At 37.2% G+C, this 17,777-nt stretch overlaps 3 protein-coding genes across 4 annotated transcripts; 2 read left to right on the forward strand and 1 right to left on the reverse strand.

Annotated features, from left to right (window-relative positions):
• The first annotated feature begins 1,980 nt into the window (after positions 1–1,980).
• Positions 1,981–7,241, forward strand: LOC108997101 (E3 ubiquitin-protein ligase WAV3-like). Of its 2 annotated transcripts, none has more exons than XM_018973225.2 (2): positions 1,981–2,696; positions 4,919–7,241. In XM_018973225.2, the coding sequence occupies exons 1-2, from the start codon at positions 2,469–2,471 to the stop codon at positions 6,857–6,859; spliced, it is 2,169 nt and encodes a 722-aa protein (XP_018828770.1). In that variant the 5' UTR covers positions 1,981–2,468; the 3' UTR covers positions 6,860–7,241. The 2 variants fall into 2 exon arrangements, with proteins under 2 accessions (XP_018828770.1, XP_018828771.1); XM_018973226.2 differs by having other exon boundaries at positions 4,922–7,241.
• Positions 7,242–10,034: 2,793 nt separating this feature from the next.
• LOC108997045 (putative F-box protein At4g17565) lies at positions 10,035–11,132 on the forward strand. The gene is made up of 2 exons (XM_035691588.1): positions 10,035–10,503; positions 10,552–11,132. The coding sequence occupies exons 1-2, from the start codon at positions 10,035–10,037 to the stop codon at positions 11,130–11,132; spliced, it is 1,050 nt and encodes a 349-aa protein (XP_035547481.1).
• A 151-nt stretch (positions 11,133–11,283) lies between these two features.
• LOC108997028 (BTB/POZ domain-containing protein At5g03250-like) lies at positions 11,284–16,487 on the reverse strand. Its single transcript, XM_018973113.2, has 4 exons — positions 16,146–16,487; positions 14,733–14,802; positions 12,615–13,829; positions 11,284–12,015 (listed from the first exon to the last, which is right to left on the reverse strand). The coding sequence occupies exons 1-4, from the start codon at positions 16,202–16,204 to the stop codon at positions 11,464–11,466; spliced, it is 1,896 nt and encodes a 631-aa protein (XP_018828658.1). The 5' UTR covers positions 16,205–16,487; the 3' UTR covers positions 11,284–11,463.
• Between the last annotated feature and the right edge of the window lie 1,290 nt (positions 16,488–17,777).

Genomic DNA, 17,777 nt, shown 5'->3' on the forward strand with positions numbered 1-17,777 from the left:
CTCTAAATGAAATTAAAATAATACTCTATGACATGATATTATTATTATTAAAATTATTTACATAATTAATAATTTTTAATGACGCTAGATAGGGGGGGGGGGTTTGTGTTTGATAATTATTTGGGATAAAATATAAAAATAATAGAGAGAAACAAAAGGAGATCCAACTAAAGCCATGAGATAAGATCCGGAATTGATGTCAAACAGGGTTGACATGGGAACCACAAAGACGACCACTGTGATGATGTGCACGTGTGGCATATACTTATCATCATCTCATGTGAGAGGAAGAAAAACGAGCATGATTAGGAAAAATCCCACCCATCTGACGCATGCCCAACAATGATTCATCATGATGCATGGAGGGGGCCAGGCCATTCATTCAACTGACTCATACTGCATCATGTACTAACTAATGGGGAATCCTTTTCTCTCAAAGATAAATAATATATGAGGATCAGGGCCTCTCAAAGGTATTTACGCCATAATCCCACTAATCGACTTGATTGGCAATATTATATTAGTCAATGAAAAAATATATATATATATATATATATATTTTTAGAGAGAGAGAGAGAGAGAGGAGAGACTTGACAACCAGCCACTAACACTAAAAATACTGCATACTGTCACCCATTTACAAAAGGTGAAAGGGGGCTTCGTGGGTACCTAACCATAAACCAAGAGCATATCGCCATGTTTGAAAAATCAAAGTGTGCACACTATTATGTACATGAGAGAGAGAGAGAGAGAGAGAGAGGATTCAACAACCACGCACCAATAGTTATATGCCGAAATTGCATGCTTTTCCAAGCAGAGAACATTATTTATTTTGACTTTTTTTAGAAATTATAGCATTGGGACAAATTCAGATCATTTGGTGGAACGGAATAATTCCAAAAGGAATTATATTCTTTTTTGGGTCCTCGGCTAAAACGAATTCAAGAGTGGAAAATGTGGCACATAATCTGTAAAATTATGGCTGAAAATCAACTTGATGGGTAGGAACTCCGATGTCTAGAAAAAAGTAGTTTAAATGGGTCGACTGATCATGTTGGGAAGGAATTATACAAGAAAAGTGTCATGTTCTTCGAATTTCAGTTACTCCAATAGACCCATGCCTAACTAAGGTCGTTTCCCCAAAGACTCTGCAATTATGGCTTAGTAACTTAGTTCAGCAGACGAGATTGTCAATCGCAGTGCCATAGAAGAAGCTGCATGAACACCGATTTTTCTTTCTCTAAACGGCAAATAGGAAAAAAAACAAACAAACTATAGTTGATACTGATGCAACTTGGGCTGGTTGAAATGACTGCAAGGCAGGTCCGCCCCCTACAGTGATAACAAGCTTGGCAACGGTTCAAAATCGTCTTGTACTTGGTCTATCGGATGCTGAAGGGATTTTGAACATTCTGAGAAAGGGACTATAGATTCGAACTTGTCCACTTTGAACAACTTAAGCGATTATAATTTATGGCTATTGTGTAACCAGTCGTGAAATTTCTTTTAAGTGACAATTTTTAAAATCTCAGAATTTTTTTGCTTTTGTTTTTCTCTGATGCATTTATTCAAAGCACCGATAGTACTTCGCCCGACAAAATTTTATTTATTTATTTTTATTTAAGTTTTACTATTTATCACTTCACATATTATATTAATTTTTTTTTAAAATTTTATTCTTACTAAATTAATTAATTTTTTTATTTATTATTCATATATCACATATTTGATAAGTATAAAAAATAAAAAAGATAAAAAATTATATATAATATGTAATATAAAAATTATGAGTAAAATTTTTTTAAAATAAAAAAAAAAGATGAAAAAAAGGGGAGAGAAGACAACATAGCACTCCAGCTCCGTGACAATGAGTGGCAAAATTGATAAAGATACGAAGGAGGGGTAATACAGGAAATGGAAGCTGACAAATATATAAAGCAGCTTGCTTTCCCAATTCAACCAAAACGTGCTTTTATTTGTGTCCTTTTTACCACCCATCAAAAATCTCAAAGCAAAGCAGAGCAGGTCAAAATCCTCAATAGCCAACCTCTCTCTCTCTCTCTCTCTCTCTTCCATGGCGGCCGAAAACACCAAGAAGAAGACTAATACATTCTCAAACAACCCCATCCTCCTACGAACCAGTTCCTCCCTTTGACATTTTTAAGCCTCAAAACCGACATTGAACCTTAAAACCCAAGTCTTTTGCTTATTTCTCTGCAACCATAACCCCCCATTAACCTTCCACTCTCTCTCTTGGTATTCGTGCTCCATTCCCCTCTCTCTCTCTCTCTCTCTCTCTGAACTCTCAACCAAGAGAGAGAAAAAGAAGAAGCTTAGCTGAACTTAAGCGCTTCTTTGAGATCTTGGTTTTGCTTTATTTTTCACTTTCTTCGGCTAAGTATTGTGGATTCTTGGATTTAGTTCTTTTTTCTTTTTCGGTTTCCTTGTTTGAGATCTGAAAGCGAAAAATGGGAAGTAAATGGAGGAAAGCGAAGGTCGCACTGGGTCTCAATCTCTGTATGTTTGTCCCAAGAACTTTAGAAGACTCACCTCCTTCTCTAGAGGCCTCTGAGAGGCTGTCTGATGCTGCTCTGCTCTCCCCGGCCAATTGGAGCACGCTTTCTTCGCGTCCGAGCACGCCTACACCGTCTTCTTATGGTTTAAGGTTGTCCAAAAGTGGTAGCAAATCGTCCAAGGTATCATATCGTTAACTTTAGTAGTTCCTGGGTATGGTGTATTTGTGCGTGTATTATTTTTTTTCCTTCTTGGGTTCTGGTTGGTTTTTGATAATCTTTGAATACTTGCTTTGTTTGGTTGCCAAGGAAATGGAGGCAGAAGAAAGTATAAAGTCCTTGGTTTGTGTTCTCTGTTGTGTTGGTAGTTAAAATTTTGATCGAACCAGCTCAAGTAGGACAACTGAACCCAATAGTTCCTTTCATGGGGGATAACTAAATAATGGAAAATGGATTTTCTTGGGCACTAAAAAATAAATAGCTGTGTGACAAGAATTCACTTGATCATCTTGTCGAAAAGTTGAATTTTTGCTTCCTCAATTATGATGGGATTTTCCGTTTTCATATTCATACCAGCATATGATTTAACTACAGGAACCGTTACAATCGTTGGAATCTTTTTTGTTTGCTTCAATTTGCCCATTATAAGCCATACGTGTTCTTCTATCTATCTCAGTTTTTTTCATCTTTTTTTTTTTTTTCTTTTTTCTTTCTATGGTATAACTATATTTTAGCAGTTTTTAAGGTGTGTAAGAAATCAACGAGCTTGGTATTTGATGTCATATAGCTTTCCCCGCCTTAATTAGGCTTGTGGTGTCATTGCACAGGTTCTTTTCAGGACCATTCTTGTTTGCCTCACTATTAAAAGATGGCCACGGTTTACACCTTTCCCTCTCCTGCAATTTCAATAAAAGTACAAGAAATCAAAGAAGAATAAATATGATAAAGAAATTAATGATTTTCATTTCTTTGATGATAGTTCTTGCAATTCTTTCTCTGGTTGTTATAGAAGCCCCGGTTTATACGTAAAGACTACAGCAATGTATACTTTCTTGATAATCACTCAAAAATATAATCTTTGATTTTATTTCCTATTGTGCCCTCCATATGTTGGATGCCACGTGTTTGACTTCCTTTTCTTCACTGGTTTGTTCTTTTGTTAGATAATTCTGCTTCTCTTCTTGCCTAGCCCATAGGAAAAGCTACCCATAGCTAAACCTAATTGCTGCTGGGGAAACACCCCCTTGCAATCTCCTTTGCCCCTTGGATAATGGGGAGGGGAAGAGCATGGTCCTTCCAAATCTCATGCTGCATACATGCCAAAAAAAGAAAAAAAAAATATTAAAGAAAAATGAATATCTCATGGCTGCGTGCATGCTATTTTTTTTTTATAGGTAATCAAGGATATTGTATTCATGGCTGCGTGCATGCTATAATAATAGAAAGTACTGACTATTTTTCTTATCAGTAAGAAAGTACTGATTACCCTCCTTGAACTGATAAATTGATTAAGTAAGATCACTAGAATATTGCTAGAATTAACAAACTTTTATGTATTGTAACAACAACTACTCTGGCTCGGTTTATTTAATGTTTGGATCAGAAACCTTATTTGATCACATGATAGATTCTTCTCTATCCCTGGATTAAGGAAAAACATGTGGTTATAAGTCATGAACTTGTGTTTTTCTTTTTCTCCATCCACTTTTCTCCGTGATATTCAAGCAGAACAACTTGGAAGTGGACATGGTTTAATTGAAGAGGAGAAAGCATCCCAAAGAAGCAATTGAAAAAATACAATGGTATCGGCACCACATGAGAATTAAAAGTAACAAAGGAAGAGAACAAAAATAAATCTCCTTAGTTTTAAATATTAAATATTTTTAAAATATTAAATGAATTTAAACTTGCTAAGTTGGGCATCCTGCTCGTCCCATTACCTCTCTAGTGCTCACCTAAATATGGCTTGAAGTTCTTGAAGTTTGAATATACAAATATTGGAACTTAGATTGTTCTATTTGGAAAAAAAAGAAAAAAAAGAAAAGGAAATCCTTAGTTTGTGGAGGCTAACTACTATGACCATGCCTGTGGCTTGCATCAAACTCTGGTTCCCACCTTGAGAGCTGGGGTTGACTCCCCGTTGACATGGTTTTATTTACTTTCTGTGAATTGTGTGGAAGCCCATGGTTGTGTTGTCCATAACAATATTGTCGAAGCATGCCAGATACAAATTGTGGAATTAAAACCAAAGTATAAAATTCATAAAACATTTGAGTTGGTTAAAGAATGTCATCTGTGGTAATCTTTGACAAAATGTTGTGAGTATGACTTTTCAAGTACTTTCATACCTTCATGCGTATCATCCTTTGTTTACTCATCTTGCTTGCTTCATTTTATGCTCTCAGCAGACCTGCTCAATATGCTTAACCAAAATGAAACAAGGGGATGGTCATGCTATTTTCACTGCAGAATGCTCTCATTCATTTCATTTCCACTGCATTGCTTCAAATGTCAAACATGGCAACCAAGTTTGTCCAGTTTGCAGAGCAAAATGGAAAGAAATCCCTGTGCAAGGTCCTAGTTTAGATCCTTCCCCTGGGAGAGCATCAATTAGTCCAGTTGGTTGGCCACAAAATGATGCTTTGATGACTGTGGTCCGCCAACTTCCTCCCACTCAAAGAGATATGAATCGGCGGCATATCATGCCACTTTATCAAGCTATGGAGCCGACCGTATTTGATGACGATGAAACCTTAGATCACCAGTCTGTATTTTCTGAAAGAAGCTGCTGCGATAAGAATGCTGCAGATCGCAATTCTATTAAAACAATAGAGATCAAAACATATCCAGAGGTTTCATCTGCCCCCCGGTCCAATTCTTTCAATAACTTCACTGTTTTGGTCCATCTCAAAGCCTCTGCTGCAATTACGACAAAAAATCCCAGCAGAAACCTGGCTAGCTTGCTACAATTTTCTCAGACTCCTCGTGCTCCGGTGGATCTAGTCACAGTGCTTGACATAAGTGGTAGCATGGCAGGAACCAAGCTTGCATTGCTTAAACGAGCCATGGGATTTGTAATACAGAACCTTGGCTCCAATGACAGGCTTTCAGTTATTGCCTTCTCCTCCACAGCCCGTCGCCTGTTTCCTCTTCGTCGGATGTCTGACTTGGGGCAACAGCAGGCACTTCAAGCTGTTAACGCTTTGGTTGCAAATGGTGGGACCAACATTGCTGAAGGCCTGAGAAAGGGTGCCAAGATAATGGAAGACCGAAGGGACAAGAATCCTGTGGGCAGTATAATACTGCTGTCTGATGGGCAGGACACTTATACTGTCAATGGCTATGGTAATAACCAACCTCAACCAAATTACCAGTCGCTCCTCCCTTTATCTATGCACAGTGGTCACAGTACAGGATTTCAGATTCCAGTGCATGCTTTTGGATTTGGTGCGGATCATGATGCTTCATCAATGCACTCAATTTCAGAGATTTCTGGGGGGACCTTTTCTTTCATTGAAACTGAAGCTGTAATTCAAGATGCGTTTGCACAATGCATCGGGGGGCTTTTGAGTGTCGTGGTGCAGGAGCTGCAAGTGGGAGTTGAGTGCGTCCATACAAAAACCCACCTTGTCTCACTAAAAGCAGGAAATTACCCCAGCCGTGTGACGGCTGATGGTCACACCGGATTTATTGATGTTGGAGATTTATACGCAGATGAAGAGAGGGATTTTCTGGTATCTCTCAATGTCCCTGCAGAGCCTTCCAGCAGTGAAACGTCACTGATAAAGGTGAGGTGTATGTTCAAGGATCCCTTAACTAAAGAAATGATGACACTAGAGAGTGACGAGGTTAGGATTGAGAGGCCTGAAATTGCTAAACAAGTGGTAGTGTCAATAGATGTAGACCGGCAACGCAACAGGCTCCAAGCGGCGGAGGCAATGGCACAGGCACGAGTTGCAGCTGAGCAGGGAGACTTAGCCGCTGCAGTTTCAATTCTTGAAAACTGCCGAAGAGTGTTGTCAGAGACCGTGTCATCCAAATCTCATGATCGGCTTTGCATTGCATTGGATGCTGAGCTCAAAGAAATGCAAGAGAGGATGGCAAGTAGGCATGTGTACGAGTCATCTGGGAGAGCCTATATTCTTTCTGGACTGAGCTCACACTCGTGGCAAAGAGCAACAGCAAGAGGTGACTCCACCGATGGTTCAAGTCTTGTTCAAGCTTATCAAACTCCATCAATGGTTGAGATGCTTACTCGATCTCAAGCCATGTTACTAGGTAGTCCCTCAGGCCAGAGGCTTGTGCAGCCATTATTGTCATTCGGGTCTCAACCGAAGCCAAGGTAAATTTTGCAGGATTATTGTGGGGGTCATCTTCAAATAGCTTTTTTGTTGCATTTCTCATTTTCCTGTATTTTTAATTTTGTTGTGGGGAGGGTGATAAATTGGAGAGATAAGAAGAGGGTTTTTTTGGCTGTTTATCTTATATGTGTAAATGAATAAAGCTTGGGGAAAGTGAAAGGGTGAAAGAATATGCTTGGGAGTAAAAATGGACACTAGGTAGGTTCAAAACATCATGTTCTCCATTTTCGTGTTGTGTTGTGTTGGGGGTGTACATATTGCGGAATGGTTTTTCTCTTTGGGAGACCTGGGTATAAAGTTTATAATTGTGAAAATGGTTGGATGCTGTATTCTTTCGCCTAATATATAATTTACGTGCTCTCGATAATCTTGCAAAAAGGCTTTTACCTCAGCGAGTTCTTGAGCTTATTCATCTCTCTCTCTCTCTCTCTGCACGTGTACCTGCTCTCGATTCATTCATGTATACCAGCACTTGTGCCTGCATGCACAAACAATTCATTTGCGAGTGAACTTGCAGGGTACAAGTACACAGGGAAAGCAGCTTGAACGGAGAGGTATGGGAGGTCTCTTAAGATCCTCATCATCAATGTAACATGTTTAGGACCGGATTGGTTACATAAAATCAAACTATCTTATCTCATCTTATAATTATAATTTTTTTAAACTTTCACACAAAATATAATCATCAATTCAACTTTTTTAAATCTTAAATAAAAATAATATTTTATCTAATTTTTAATAAAATATTTCATTTTATTTGAACTGCTTAACCAAACAAGATCTTATGAAGGATTACCTTGCAAAAGTCATCACTGAATAAGAAACGTCAGTGTAGATAATCAGATTGAACTACGCGGAAGTATTCTAAAGCAGAGAAGTGGATACGGCTAACAAATACAGTGAAAATTTATGCTAAATGCCACCCTTTGATTCCTTAGAAATTGCACAGCTCTGGGTCATAGAGGGAGGGACACTGGCCTCTTCGAGTCCGAACTGAAAAGAGCCCGATAGCTCAAACATTGACGGACAGGCCTTTTAGCACCGAACCCGATACAGTTTGGAATGGGAGATAGCCAACATTAAGAGTACAAAGTAAAACCATTAAATCGGAAGCAAATTAAGCTTTTCTCTAATCTCGCAGATCAGAGATTCAGACCTGCCAACCAGTGCACTAGAAGGAAGAACGACATTTCTGCCAAACTAGCTTGAACAAGAACGTGCTCGACAGAAATTATGCAGTTGCAACGCCATGACAGAGCATTGGTTTGAGTTAACCCAAATGGTAGCTTGACATACAAATTCAGAAATATTGGGGAGGCATTGATGCTGGTTCCTTGGTAGCTGACCATCTTTCAATAAACTGGTTTGAAAAGAGATACGAGGAGAAACAACGAGAATGCTCGATCAAACCTTTTGTTATTTCAAGAATCTTACAACCCAGTTTATATTTTTTGCTGCAAGAGTAATTTATTTTTGTAGAAAAGTACATAATTCTAAACAAAAGCCGCAGTGGTAAAATTCACTAGTGAATCCAAAAAATTGATAACGTTTTGACAACCAAAACCAAAAATTCAAAATTCAAAGGGTGAGATTATCCAGCAGGCAGCAAGCAAAAACTAGCTTGACTTGCCATCATTCGGTCCAGGAATTCTCACTTATTCAGTTGTTTATGTCCACTTTCCCTTGCAAAGTCTATACACATAAACAGAAAGGTGAGCTGCAAATGCTCTCAATTGTATTGAATTATGCCAGCAAAAGTCCTTTAGCTCCTTTTGAGATTTTTTTCGGTTTGTATACTTCTACAAGTCCTGTTCTGGACAATGCTTTTCTTGTCTCAGTACTTTCCCATTCTTGATCATCCTTCACCTTTGCCGCGGGGACCCAATGGTATCATGAATACTATCTGTCTGTCTCACTATCTCTCTCCCCCTTCTTAGAATATTTGAGTAGATTCAAGAGCACTTCATACGAAATATTTGCATTTTTACATAATCAACTGTGAGACCAGACATTTTAGAATTGTAAATAGAGAATCAAAATAGCACTAACATGTCTTGCAAAAGATGATCAAGACCCAACCACCCCAAACACTGTGAGTGAGACCATCGGAAGCCCATATCTGATAAATGGGTATTTTCTACCCCCATCTTTTAAACGAGTCGAAATACTGAATATTTGCAGTGGCAAAGGAAATGTTAGTATTTTTACAAGACAGACTCATCACCGTCTCAATGATTGTCACTTCTGCACACCATCAGAGCACCTACATGGCTAGTTGGCAACATCAGAATCACTCCTGAGCATAAGATGCCTTCTTCGAGTAGTCACCAGTAAACAAACCAAATTAGCTGAGTTTCTAACCTTTGAGCTCCAAAGGTTAATTATTAGGGTTGGTAACCTTCGTCATCAAAAGACAGAAGATAAACAGTACAGAGAGAGAGAGATAGGAAATTAGGGTTTTTCATGAAAGATTGAGATGAAAGGGGGTGAGTATTCGGGTGATGAAAGTTCGATACTTTCGTAAACGCTTATAGCATCTACAAACAAGGCCCAACAGAAGTTGGGCTTCACCAGGCCCAAACGAGTCCAAGAACATAATATGTATGGGCTTTTGTTCTTCGAGAAAAAGAAATCTAGAATTGAGAAAAATGTTTCTAGGCTTCTAGCTAATCTTTGTACTCGTAATCTGCATTGATGATCCTTCCATCTAAATGATTTGTATAAGATAGAATAAATAGAGCTTTGCTACACAACCTCCACCACACTCCACACTCCACATTTTTTTAAATTTTTAAAATTTTTAATATTTTTTTAAAATTTTTTTTTGAGTTTATTCTTTTTAAATTATTTTAAATTATTTATTCATTATTTATATAATAAATATTTAATAAAAGAAAAAAATAATAAAAATTGAAAATAATGTGGAGTGTGGAGGTTGTATGAATAGTAGGAGGTTGAGTAGATTTTTTGGAATAAATAAGTCTCGTATAAATCCCAGTGGACTCCACCAAAATGAAGTATAAAAAAAGTATTTTTTTTTATTAATGGAATCCACTTTTTTACAAATTTTACTCCTATATAAGTCCACCTTATTCTTTCCTACGCCATGTATGCTTTTTTATACTTCCTCTTGCTTCTGCACCTTTGGTCTCCAAATCCCATGGCTCGTGCTTCCCAAACTGTGTCTTCCTTGTCATGTGCCGCACTATCTCAAACTCCATGGCTCATGCTTCCCAGTGACCAGGAAGACGATAGTACTGATACTCGCTGCTTCTTTAGCCTCGCAGAGAATAAGATTTACAAGATCAAGAACATGTTCAACGGGCTTCCTGATACTTGGTGCGTGGGTTCGTCTCACGGTTGGATGGTGGTTTTGGATCAAAGAGTAAACCCGCTTCTGTTTAATCCCTTCTGTAAGGCTAAAGTAGAACTTCCGACGTTTCCTCGTGAACTGAAACCCAGCGTTGGTGAAACTTACTTTGTTGAACAGTTGCGGAAGGTTTTCATCGTCAAGGCTGTCGTGTTGTTCGTGAACCAGTCTTGCAGGGTAGTGGTAATCTATGGAATCCAATCAAGCCTTGCATTCTGCAAGCTCGAATACAACACTTGGACCGACCTTGGTGACGAAGGTTACTGCGATATCATATGCTACAAGAATTAGCCTTCTGCACTTGCAGCCAAGTACGGTTCGATTGCAGTATGGGATTTTCGTAATCCTTTTCCCACAAAAATCATCAGTCCTTCTGCATCAGTTTCCGAAGTTGATCACTACATGAACTTTCCACGAAATAAGTTCTTCACTCAATCTTACTTGGTGGAATCATTGGGAGGTCTTTTGCTTGTCGATCGGATCGTCGGCTACTTTGTTAATTCAGAGGGGATAGCAGTGGATGAGTATGATCTTCTTATCCATGAGGATACGCAGCCTTTGGTTTGTCCATACCGAACAAAGCTATTCAACGTCTATGAGTTAGATCACAAACAGGAGACATGGAAGAAAGTGGAATCATTAGGTGATCGGGTCATATTTGTGGGTGGAAACTACTCCATGTCGTTGTCCATTCATGATCTTGAAGAATGTGAATCGAATACTATCTACTTCTCGGATGATAACTGGAATCAGGTGGATGAGGATTACATGTATGGCGGTCATGATTTCGGCACGTTCAAGTTGACAGATGGAAGTCTTGAAACGGGGCCAGATTATTGTTCGAAGTTTGATACACCACCCTTTTGGATAATTCCTGCCCGGCGTTGAAGAGCTAGCAGCATTGACAAAACAGTTTTCCTAGCTTCTTGTTTTCTATACAATTGATGACATGGATTTAATTCACACGACCGATTTCTTGAATATAGCTTAAGACCAAGGAACAATGAATAGTTAGAATAGGGGAACAGACGTCGGGAGCTGATGAAGAAACAAAATAGTAAAAATATGAGGAACAGGAGGAAGATCAATTGTAATTACAATCTAATGTACGTGTGACTATTATTACGCTATATTAACTAAACCACAAAAAATAATAATAATAATTAACAAAAAAAGCAAAAAAAAAAAACATTGGCTTTCAATATTTTAGATGAGAAAATCAATCAGCTCCTAATTCACCAGTACTACTGCCATGGTTTTCTTTTCCGTTCACAAGTGGTGCTTTTGATGCTGGTGGGGTTGTGGAATTGTTGCCGTGCTTCGATGCATTTGGATCATAGGTCTTCGTCTTTAGTCTGAAAGAGAACTTTTTCAAGATCGCGTTCCAACTTCCCTTTGTCTTCACTAGCTTGTCAATCTCTTGTTTCATGGTTGAGCATTCTTTCTCAAGCTCAGACACCCGTTCCTTCATGTCATCGACTGCTACAAGATGATTTTGGGTGGTACTGCCTGCTTGAATAGAGGCGTCATGTCTGACCAGAGCAAGATTCCCGCTGTGATTTTGAGTGTTCTCAAGGTTGTCAGAGACAAAAAACCAACCAGCAACAGAGGTGCGGAGCCTGAGTTGTTCAAAGAATAAAACTTGGACAATGACACGAAGTGGCAACCTCTCGTTCTGGGCTGCATGGGTGCTGGCTTCCAGGGAGAGCTTCTGGCAGTTCATGAGCCTGCAGAGTTGTTCCCTTTCGGAATCTGTTAGCCAGGGATGAGCCTGAAGTTGAGAAACACACTAGTTTTTTTTAGGAAAGAAAGATAAAATATCCAGCGCGCAATGAATAATTTCAAAGAAAATAATCAAACATGTAGTACAATCTAGTATGATTGTCTTCAGTAAACTTGAAAATGAAATGAGTTCTCAACAAAATTCCATTCATAATACAGTAATATTTTAATTCCACCATGAAAAGCAAGTATCATTTCCACCTAAAGGTCAAAGAAATTGCCTGCTAAAGAACGAACAAAGTTTAATGCCCAAGCACAGTATATTCCTTGCTACTTCTCTAAAAAAAAAACAGATTCATTGCAATTGAAAACTAATTCTCCTTTTAAGACATTTCCATGAAATATACCAGAATTGAGTGTTAATTGCGATGAATGAATCTCAAGAGAAACTCTAAAACTAATAATTTTCAAAAGTAGACCTAAGAAGCGAGAGGTGACAAAAAAAAAAGAAATTCCTATAAAAGTACGGCAACAGTGCTTCAATTGAACTATGTTATCAAATAACATAGTCTTTGACCAGAACCAAAGATCTTTGCAATAAAAGTCATCAATGAACAGAACCACAAATGAATTTTTTTTTTTTTTTACCTTGAGAAATATATCAATTGCACGGTAGATTCCATCATCTAATGGCCTCGCATAATCAGGGATAACAGCAGCCAAGGACTCAAATTTTGGTAACTTCAAGTTAACATCAGGTGCCACTTCAGCTAGATAACCATCCACTAAATTAGCCACCATTGTCATAGGGGTCAGTGGATGTGAAGCTCCCATCAACTGCCCCTCATATACCATACAATTAGAATTAGAATCATGATCCACCAGCATAAAGTGATCAAGAATCCGCTGAACACAATCAATATCATAAAGGGTCTCCACTGAGTACCCCATATTTGGTATCAGAAGATCTTCAAGAGCTGCTTCATCCAACTGAGCACCAACCCTTTTCTCTAAATTCTCATGACATGATTGGCTAGCATGTAAAATCATTGATGTTCGCAAAAGTCTAAGCAGAAAGTTGGTAGCTGTGACACCCCTTCCAATGGGCAGTAACTCCACTATTTCTTCAAGGAGTTTCCTTTGATCCAAGTCAGATGAGGCAGAAATAGCTGATTCTGGGCCATCACGGTTCCCATTCTGGAAGCTTGATTGCCTGCCCAACAATGGGAGATGACTCTTTGCATAGTAGACCACGGACCCAGCAATCCTCTCTGCCTTCATGCCCCTCAATCCAACTGCCAGAATCAGTCTTTTATACAGAGGGAATCTCAGAGAGGACACATTCTCATACCACCAATCTTCACTCACAGGATTTGGCTTAGTTGCTGTGCGTATTCCATTCCAAATTACAGCTCCACCTGGGCTTTCCACAGCACTGCATCCTGACATGGGCCAACTAAACAAGCTAGGATCTGCACAAGCTTTTATTGCCAAAGAATCAATGCATCTTGAAACAATATGAAGGTCTTCTGCACGTGGTAGAACCTCTTCGCAGGTTTCAAGAGCTTTAATTGAGTCCGTCCAATAACAAAAAATTTCATTGAGAAAATGTTCTGTCTGAATTATGAGATTCCCCTCTCCATAGTCTTCAGTCATCCGAAGATACTCGGCTGCACACCTGAGACTGACTACATTCAATGCAGTGAGCTCCATCTTAACACCATAACAAAACTTGGCTACAAGAAGAAAGGTTTTGGCTCCTCCCGGTATGTCATGAAGCTGCAAAACACACTTCTTCTCATCCTCACCAGAAAGCTCTCCAATAAGATTTTCTAATAATCCGCTTCTGGAAAGCAAGGGAAACTGCTGGGCGTGCCAAGAAAGCGAGGAAATGCAGTATGATAAGTAAACGAGGAATATAACTAAAGATCCCAGAATACCAAAGATATGCACACAACTTAATGTCTACTAAGAATTGAAGAATCAGGCTGACCGTTTGACTTTTCAATGGGCAAGACTGAATGACAACTCAATAGTATCACAACGAAAAAGAAGAATAATAATATCAAAGAAAAGGAAAATAATAATATGGATTTCCATACATCCAAAATTACAAGAAGTCCAAAAAAAAAAATCGTAATTAAGCTTCTATTAGGTGCACATTGTTTTTATCACTTACCTGTAAACAAATTTAATTGACAGTTTTTCTTCTTTTTTCTTTTTAGCTTCAAAATTCCATGGCTACAATGAAGAGGAAGAAGATGAAGAACAATATCAGATTGTTTCATAAATTTATATCACATATTTAAAAAGGGAAATAACAAGATAGAGAGCTCCATGTCCATATTTTCCGAGCATCCACAATTATAAGAAGAAAGAAAACTTTCATTATTGAGCTCCTATTCAGTGCACATTATTGAACCCATCACTCACTCACTCTCTCTCTCTCTCTCTCTCTCATGCATCAATGTTTAAAATCACAGAAGTCACACAAATAAATGCAGACAAGATGTTTATGAGCACCAGCTACATTGACTATTTCTAGTTATACATCTTGTAGTGAGGGTTACCTCAAGACACAAAACACACAACCAAAGGAGATCAGAGACTTAAGGTTGCACTTGAGGTGCTTTCTTCAAGCATCATCTCAATGTAATCTGGATGCAAGCATTGCATGCCTCTTAAAGCATGGTGTTGAGATCCATATATGCCATAAATAATGACAAAGCAAGTAAGAGGGCAAAGAAATGACTGAGTAAAATGCACCTTGTGGAGATGGAAGGTCATCTCTCCAACTTCAATGATGACATCGCTAGGAAGCCCAGTTGAGCAAAGCCTGCGAAATTGCATTTGGCTTAGAAGAAATATAGGAGAGAAGAATATATTACTCAAAGACATGTTGTCAACACAATAATGGTCATTAAGTCAGCATTCAGTAATAATCAGGATTCAGAACCAGAAAGAATTCAGAGCTGAGAATCATGCTTGAAAAATAGCAGCAAGATGAATCTTAATATTTGAACAATAATCAAATTTCTCAAATATTCTTTAATTATTTTCGTTCTGATCATAGCACATATCAATATAATCATACAGATTTTGTTATTTACCCAACAGGAAATATAAGCTTTTGTTAACCTCTTATGAAGAAGAAAAAAGTTACTTTCATCTATTTCTGTTATTTATCATGGCAGGAACCATGACAAGGCAAGTGTCAATTTAGTTTACATCCAAACATCAATCAAATTAATCTCACAGTCCTTATCAACTTTTAGGACAATTTTACTTCCATCTTCTCCACTTAAATCTGTTTTACTTTCTTCTTCTTCTTCTTCTAAACTCCTGTAACTGTTAGTTTGATGGTATTGTACATCTCACCCTGTTACTGAACTGTTACTCCATTCCAACCAAGAAAAGAGAACCAACGTGGGTAAATACCGCTATAAAATTAACCAGCAAATAATCGCTTCATAACCCGGGGATCCGATCAAGATTTCAGAAATCAATCTGGTGCCCCAAAATCTCATTAAAATCCAAGCCAACAAACGCAGACTTTCTAAACCCCAGAAACTACATTGGACATTTCAGCAAAGTATGAGATACTTCAGAACAGACAGTAAAAATCCGATGCCAAATTGTCCCTAGTCAAAAACCCATCTGCCAAGGTAATTTGACAGAGTAAATCCGACATCTCAAAATTAAAATATTTCCATATGAGAGGGAGAGTGCCAGATTCTACTTATCCGAGATGAGAGGGACGGTGCTAGATTCCAGATAGTGAAGGTTAAAACCGGATTACATTATAGAATGTCAAAACCTACCCCTACAAAAGCCGTGAAATCCGTAAGAAACACACGGGTAGGCTCACTCAGTTAACAATGGTGGTGACAAATATATCGGGTTATTGGCTAATGCAATGAATTATCTCTTTCATAGAGATTCATTTAAAACGTCACAGCATTCTCACAAACACAATTCACACAATCAATCCCAAAATTTTGAATTCAAAAGCAAAACAAAACGAGTCCATCACGTAACATCAAATCTTATCACAAACCCACGTTGCAAAATTTCCATTTTAACAAATTACAATCACCTATTCACCTTATCAAAAAATTGAGGGCAAATATCAAACGGAAAAGAAATACAAAACGATAGCAGAAGCAAGAAATGACTGACCAGGTTTGGCCATCGAGGTGAAGGACTTCGGATTTGGATCCCAGCTTCATGCACGCCATGTCCAATTCAATGACGTCAGCTACTAGGAAAAAGAGTTGTAGCCCAATAACAAAGAAGAACGTTGAAAGAAGTAAAGGAACAATGTCAATTACGACAGTGATCAAATGGGTAGGGAGCTTAAATGGCTTTTCCCTTCCTCACCCAAAAAATCTTTCTGTGCGCTATCTTTTCGGTTTTCTGGTTAGAGAGAGCGCATCGATGGTCCCGAGTCCAAAGCGCAAAATCTAGGAGAAAATTCAGTTACTGATGTTAGACGAAAAAGTCTGTGTTTGGGGCGTTCAGAGTTTCGAGTTTAAGCGCACTTCAATGCTTATTTACGTTGAGATTGTAGTACCATATAAATATGTATGCATTTATCGACTGGATCATTGACATTCTCTTTAAAGTCTTCGAAATCATCTACATTCCAGGGTTTATCCATTTTAAGAATGTGGGCCAGGTTGGGTTGAATGTCCTTTGCACTTGCTCCACTTAGGTTGCGTTTAGAAAGTGAAATAAATTATTTCTGTTAATAGTAATAAAATAATAATAAGTAATAATAAAATATTAAATAATAATAAAAAAATATTTGATAAATAATAATAAAATAATAAATAGTAGTAAAATATTTTTAAAATACTGTAATACCCAAACTGTGCCTAATATATGGATCCACGTGCCAATCACATTCTTAATAATAAATATTATTCATATTTTTAATTATAATTCTTTCTAAGAAATGATTTTCTTCCTCCTAAATTTTTCATATATCATCGTGCCAATTATGGTACGTGTTAAATGTTATCGTGTAAGTGTTTAACTCATGAAACCATTTCAAATTTGTCACTAAATGTAATTAATTAAAGATGATGAAATTTAAAATTAAGATTCGAGTTCGATATATAATAAATGTCAAGAAACATAATGTTTTATATTGGTAACGTTAGTAATTAAAAACACCACATCAACATTTTTTAGTATTAATTAAAGAGTTGTATAAAAAATATTTTTATTCCGCTTCTCTCATATTGTTGATGTCATATTATTCATTATTAAATAGATTAGCACATTAAGCGAGTGAGATAGAGTAAGATTTTATATAAAAGTTCAATAAAATATTATTAGAATAATATTTTTTAATGTTATTATTATTTTGAAATTTAAAAAAATTAAATTGTTTATTATATTTTGTGTGAAAATTTAATAAAGTTGTAATTATGAGATTAAACCATTTTTATATCCAAACAGGGCCTAGTCTCTTACTGAAATGGATAATGATAGACTTACTACCCTCCTACTACCATTTGACTACTCTATAGTATATTTAAAATTTCTATTTTTTTATTATTTTATTTTAAGTATTTTTTAACATCCTTAATTATTAAAAAAAATTTAAAAAAATATATAATTTTACTAATAATCATTTCTTTAACTATTAAATTAAAAAATAAAAATAATAATAAATGAGTGGTAGGAAGTAATGAGCCTATCCTTATTAATTAAAATAAATTATAATTCCAATACTGTTACCGGATTTTTTTTAATTGTTTTTAAAATATAAGAAGTTCAGTATATTTTACTTTTTCCATTATT

This window comes from Juglans regia, chromosome 7, assembly GCF_001411555.2.
Source record: "Juglans regia cultivar Chandler chromosome 7, Walnut 2.0, whole genome shotgun sequence".
NCBI lineage: Eukaryota > Viridiplantae > Streptophyta > Magnoliopsida > Fagales > Juglandaceae > Juglans > Juglans regia.